At 36.2% G+C, this 6000-nt stretch overlaps 2 protein-coding genes across 2 annotated transcripts; one reads left to right on the top strand and one right to left on the bottom strand.

The window, feature by feature from the left end:
* Positions 1–248: 248 nt before the first annotated feature.
* Positions 249–1365, top strand: LOC111918340 (actin-depolymerizing factor). The gene is made up of 3 exons (XM_023914016.3): positions 249–506; positions 734–999; positions 1078–1365. The coding sequence occupies exons 1-3, from the start codon at positions 483–485 to the stop codon at positions 1226–1228; spliced, it is 441 nt and encodes a 146-aa protein (XP_023769784.1). The 5' UTR covers positions 249–482; the 3' UTR covers positions 1229–1365.
* LOC111918339 (probable inorganic phosphate transporter 1-7) lies at positions 1333–3687 on the bottom strand. The gene is made up of 2 exons (XM_042897482.2): positions 3648–3687; positions 1333–3123 (listed from the first exon to the last, which is right to left on the bottom strand). Exon 2 carries the CDS (start codon positions 3050–3052, stop codon positions 1475–1477), a length of 1578 nt encoding a protein of 525 aa, XP_042753416.1. The 5' UTR covers positions 3053–3123; positions 3648–3687; the 3' UTR covers positions 1333–1474.
* Between the last annotated feature and the right edge of the window lie 2313 nt (positions 3688–6000).

Here is a 6000-nt window from a genome sequence, read left to right on the forward strand (position 1 = left end):
TCAGGCAAGAATTAAAATCTTAACCTTTAGTGAAAACATATTTATTCGTCAATTTCTTATATAGCTGGGGCAAATATAGTTTTATTCATAAACTATTAAGTTAAGTGTAAATTATTTGTGTAAACATTGCAAACAAAGAATTAAAGGTAATTTATTTCTTAGTGACAAATACAAAAGGATTTGCTATTTATGTACAAAAAAAAAAAGAAATATTGAGATTGTAGAAACTAGTTGCCGTTTAACGGTTTAAGAACCGGAAGTCCGGAACCCACACAGGCACGCACGAAAGGAAAAGTTGGCAAAGTTGCGTCGAGTTAACGCACCGATCTAAATCGATTCGAACCGGAATCCCACCTTCCTTCCCGAATCCTTTTCCGTATGCACTACCTTCTCCACTTATAAATCGTCATTCCTGTTTTTCCTTGCGGTGATCTCCGACTTCTTGATACTGCAATTTGGGGAGCGTATACCGAAGATCAGTCATGTCGTTCAGATTCCGAGGAGGGGTACGTATTGATCCAATATTTTCTATTATCTGTTATTATGTTATTGTGCTTCCGAGATTATGCTCGATTCTGCATTTCGACTTCCTATTCCGTTCGAAATCACTGTCGGGATTGCTATTTCTATTTGTGTAATATTTATGGTGTTCGACGAAATGTCCGCCGGGTGCCTTGTTTTAATTTTTGTTTCTGATTCTAAGGTTCTTACGTATACGGTGTTTGATTCACAGTCGAATGCTTCTTCTGGGATGGGTGTAGCTGAGCACTGCAAGGGCACGTTTCTGGAACTACAAAGGAAAAAGGCTCACCGATATGTAATCTTTAAGATCGACGAGAAGAAAAACCAAGTTGTTGTTGAAAAAACAGGCAGCCCTGCTGAGAGTTACGAAGATTTCACATCAGCTTTGCCAGAAAACGATTGCAGATATGCCGTCTATGACTTTGACTTTGTGACTTCCGATAACTGTCAAAAGAGCAAGATATTCTTCATCGCCTGGTTAGCTTTTCTTGTTACATGTAGACTTAGGATCATATTTTATTGTTTGTATCCTTTAATTTATATTGTTTGATTTAGGTCACCTGAATCGTCTAGGATCCGTGCCAAAATGCTTTATGCAACATCTAAAGGCCGCCTCAGACACGACTTAGATGGCGTTCACTATGAGATTCAGGCTACTGATTCTACAGAAATGGAGCTCGATGTGCTTAGAGAACGCGTCTACTGATTTTTCTTTATGCACTTTTTAAGCTAGCCTTTTAGTGTTAATCGGATCTTTTTGTGTAGTTTGTAACACATCGTTATACAAATATGGAGTTTGTATACATGACAAAATAAAACAGCTTGTAGTTGTACTCTTTTGCATTCATCGGACTAATGTGTCAGTCACACGCAAGTTACACTTTTTAAAACTAAAAAGGTAGGAGGATTGTTATTAATGGTGTACTTAATAGGCCGATACATACAACTCTACCTAAGCCCGTGAATCATTGATTTCGTTCTTGGACTCACCGGTGATTTCCTCAAGCGACTTCCCTTTGGATTCTGGGACTAACAAAGTACACAAAGTTCCCAAAAGGTTAACCACTCCCAACACAATCAGTGAGTTTTTAACTCCAATACCCGGTGGATAACCCGCATCTGTCTTGGCCGGATCTTGATTCTGAGCCAAATACAAGAACCCAAAAGCACCCACCATCGCCCCAAGCTTCCCCGATGCAGCTGAGATACCATGGCAGGTCGACCTCACCCTCGCCGGAAAAATCTCCGCCGGGACCACAAACGTAGTGGTGTTCGGGCCGAAATTGGCAAAGAAGAAAGTGAAGGAGTACATGACAACGAATTTGATGTTGTTTTCAGGACGAGTCCAGTGGTCGTAAGGGAAAGCTAACGCGAACATGAAGATGGTCATCATCGAGAACCCGATTATCTGAATCGTGAATCTTCCAATCCTATCGATCAAGAACACGGTGAACCAGTAACCGGGAACAGTACTACATAGCGCGATTAGTGTTTGAGCTCTTGCGATTCTGTACACTTCTTCAATCGCGTTCATTGTTTTTGCTGGTGGGATCCACCCAATAGCGGTGAATATGTCTTTTTGGAAAAGATTTTGACTGTAGAAAGCGATGTCGAGTAGAAACCAAGTGGTGGTGGTTCCAAGCAAGTGTTTCCCGTGTTGTTTGAGGAACTTTTTAGAAAAAAGCCCATAGTCTTCCTCGGATTTTGCGTTTACTTTTTGTTGATCGGATTCGATTTCAACATTCAACACTTTAGACATGTCGGAAGCGGCTTTGGTGGCGTTCTTGGCCACCAGCGCGGTGTAACGGGCGGTTTCCGGCATCTTCGATCTTGAATAGAAAGTGAGGAGAGCCGGGAGAGCTCCAGCCATTAAGATGATCCTCCAGACATAATCAGCTTCGGGAACCGTTGATTTCAACGGATCGATTTCGTACGCTGGAGCTTTGTAACTTGAATTGAACACAGATGAAATTATAATCGCGAACACACCACCTCCTAAAATCCCAAACCCTTGCATTGCGAAAACCGCCGCGATAAACCCACCGCGTGTTTTTTTGTTTGAATATTCTGACATTATGGTGGCGGAGAGCGGGTAATCGCCGCCAATCCCGAACCCGAGCCAGAACCGGAAAAAGCAGAGAGTGGTCAATACTGATTTTGGAGAGCTCCCGAAGGATAAACCGGAAGCTATAGAGCAAAGACACATGAGCATGAGTGTGATGCCATACACCTTCTTCCGTCCGAGCTTATCCCCGAGCCACCCGAAGAATAGTTGACCGGCGAGGGTTCCGGTGAGGGCTACACCGTTGACCATGGCGGAGACATTTGGTGGTAAGCTTCCAGGCTTCGGTGAGCCTGGTTTTGTGTAGTAAATGCGGCCAAGCATTTTGGTTACGAGAGAGATGCAGAAGAGATCGTAGGCGTCTGTGAAAAACCCCATCCCTGCGATCACTATCGCTGTGAAATGATACCATTGAGTTTTGGCGCCATCCAGAGCATTCAGAACTTTCAAATTTCCAGCTGTCGACATTTTTCTTAATTACTTCCGGAAACTTCTCCGGTTTCCAAAAACCCTAATTCTTCAACAGATATCGTCAAACTCTGCAATCACACACACGGAATTCATTAGTTTCATGAATCAATCGTCTCCAATTGATCAGTAAAGGTACGATTCTTCATGCACTACGAAGACCTGTAAAATCATCTTCGAATTAACTCAAAAGTCGCCAATGATTAAAATCAAATTTCTATGCATGATTCATCGATAACACCAATCAATAGTCTCCAACTGATTACTAAAGGTATAATTCAGTCCATATAATTTCAACATTCTGTTTGATCTTCAAATCAGTACAGTTACGATTAGCATATATTACTAAGATCTCTAACAGAGATCAGTATCCTCGACATAACAGAAAATCGTCATTAATTGAAATCGAGTTTATGTACGAAAAAAAAAAACAGAGGAAGTGTGTGCTTGTGATTCATGCATGCATGCATGTCAATACTCAACAAAATAATAAGAATTAAGAATTGAACACTAAAATTTCCAGTAGAATCAGAAGAAATCAAAGAAAACGACGTACTGAAGGAATTTTCGAAGTAAATAATGAACTGATACAGACCTTTTTGTCTTTCTGAAGATCTTCCGGAAGGTGATGGAAGTATTGGGGGCGCTGATGTTTAGATTTTATATGCAACAAACAAATAGTGTAATTAAGTATCTTCTACGGTATATTCTTTCGCGTTTCGGCATCTTTTTCAGCTCGAAATTTCGACTCCACCTTCTGTGGGTTGAATGTAACCATCAATACTTTATCATACACTTTTCAGTAAAATAATAAATCTTGCAACAGTATTTACATCATTTTTAATAAATTATATATTCAAATTCTAAAAAATGTATATTAAATTAAATAGACTAAAAGAATATTGATAAGTCATAACAATATCAAATATAAATAATGTTAAATTCTAATAAGTATAGAATAGTGTAGCAAATAATGGATGAAATCATATTCATCAAACTTTATAGAAATTAATGTTATCAGATATTCATAAATAACGATTTATTTTCAATAAAAAACCAGTGTACTAAATTTTTACAGTTAATGATACTTAAAATATGTTATTTTTTAGTACAACTATATATTTATTATATAAATTAATCATGTGTATTGAATGAGATTTTTGTGGAGGAAATTATTATACAAAGTCAAGAGTTGTTATAGAACGATATGAGAACTTAACGGGAAAACAAACAACTAACTGCCTATCGAACAAGTCTATATATTTTTTTTTAAATAGCAGACAAATAAAAACAGCTTAATATGATTTATCAAAAAAGATTATAAATCCGTTAAACTCGTCACAACTATTTCCATATTCAAGTATTCAATAGCATCATCAACATACCCTATAAATTTCATTGAAATGGGTAGAAGTAGGGACGAGCAACGGGCCGGACCCGTACCGGCCCGAAGACCGAAAATCATGAATTACCTTATCTGAAAACGAGACCGTCTTTAGGTGTATCAGGTCCGGGTTCGGTCCGGTCCGGTTTCGGGTACTAAAGCGGGTTTTGGGTTTTGGGTCGAATTAAACTTTGGCAGTGTTCTTTACGATTTCGATCCAGTCCTGTTCCGGGCACAAAATTGGGTTTCACATATTTGTTGTTTACAGTCTCGGGTTTTGTTGGTCATGTTATTTTCTAGACTCTAGCATACTATTTTAAATTATAATCTTACTAGCTTACATCCGTTATTCGTATCTTTGTTGTTTGGACAATTTGACTGAAAAATACATAAAAGAAGATGAAAAAGTAAAATTATATTAATTTGATTTTTTTTAAATTTGATTTCTCACAAAATTATATGTTACTCAATGTACTGTAATGAAATAAATGTTATTAATTTTATGTTGTGTTCTTCAAAAAAAAAAATACAAAGTATTTTGGTGAAAAAAATAAAATATTATTATAATCAATTAATCATACATTTTTAATTAAATATTTCACTTACTTCATATTAAAATTTCTTATTTGTTGTATATAATCATTAGACGACGAGAATAATAATGACTTAGATCCTTCAAATTCATTTTTTTTCTATTTGGAAATGTCATAAATATATGGTTATATTACTGATAAATATTTGTAAGTGATATCTATAAAAGAATTTAAGGTGAAAATGTTTTCTGGTCCGGTCCAAGTTAAATATCATTCTAAGTACAGTCCGGGCCAAACCCGAAACCAGCTTAGTGGTAAAACAAAACCCGAAAACGGCCCACTAATATGAATATCCGGTCCGATCCCGATTTTTTCTAGTTTCAACCGGTCCAAGGGATCGTCAGTTCATCCTTAAGTAGAAACAGTAAATATGGAAAGTTTGTCTTGCCTAAGAATGAGTGCTTCACTTTAATGACTATTTTCTTTAATATATGGTAATCCATCGCAAAATCTCATTAAATCCATTTACGATCTATTTTGATGATCGACAAAATTTGTAATTTAGATCCAATATAGATTTACATGTTATTTTGACCCTAAATGGTAATTACTAACTGGTACATTGTTTTGACTTTGAACACCAAAAAGTGCATCGATGTGAAATGGAACTTTAACTTACGCAAGTATTAAAATTTTCTTCTTCCAGAATATTTTTTTTTTTTTTTTTTTTTTTTTTTTTTTTTTTTTTTTTTAATTAGAAATAACACAAACAAAAATATGAGGATTGACAAAATTAATGGCCAAGTAAATATGTGTTAGATAACGGATCGTATAGCCAGTTGATTCGTAACATATTTCGTTGACTCGTTTTGAACTTTATTATAAATAATTTACGCATCAGATATAGACGGTTACTAACTATATTAATAAAATGATGATAAATTTTAAATAAAGTGATTTGTAAAATTGTAAGCAAAATGTATTTATTTATTTATTTATTTTTTTGTCATTCGACTCGTTTCATTCGTAAT

Source organism: Lactuca sativa, chromosome 8, assembly GCF_002870075.4.
Source record: "Lactuca sativa cultivar Salinas chromosome 8, Lsat_Salinas_v11, whole genome shotgun sequence".
In the NCBI taxonomy this organism is placed as follows: Eukaryota; Viridiplantae; Streptophyta; class Magnoliopsida; order Asterales; family Asteraceae; genus Lactuca; species Lactuca sativa.

What these genes read in the sequence shown, in the direction of transcription:
- LOC111918340 (XM_023914016.3), top strand. Translation starts at nt 483, where the DNA reads ATGTCGTTCAGATTCCGAGGAGGG. An exon ending in CGTTCAGATTCCGAGGAGGG is followed by an intron (nt 507 to 733) that starts GTACGTATTGAT and finishes TTTGATTCACAG; the next exon opens with TCGAATGCTTCTTCTGGGAT. An exon ending in AAGATATTCTTCATCGCCTG is followed by an intron (nt 1,000 to 1,077) that starts GTTAGCTTTTCT and finishes TGTTTGATTTAG; the next exon opens with GTCACCTGAATCGTCTAGGA.
- LOC111918339 (XM_042897482.2), bottom strand. Translation starts at nt 3,052, where the DNA reads ATGTCGACAGCTGGAAATTTGAAAGTTCTGAATGCTCTGGATGGCGCC.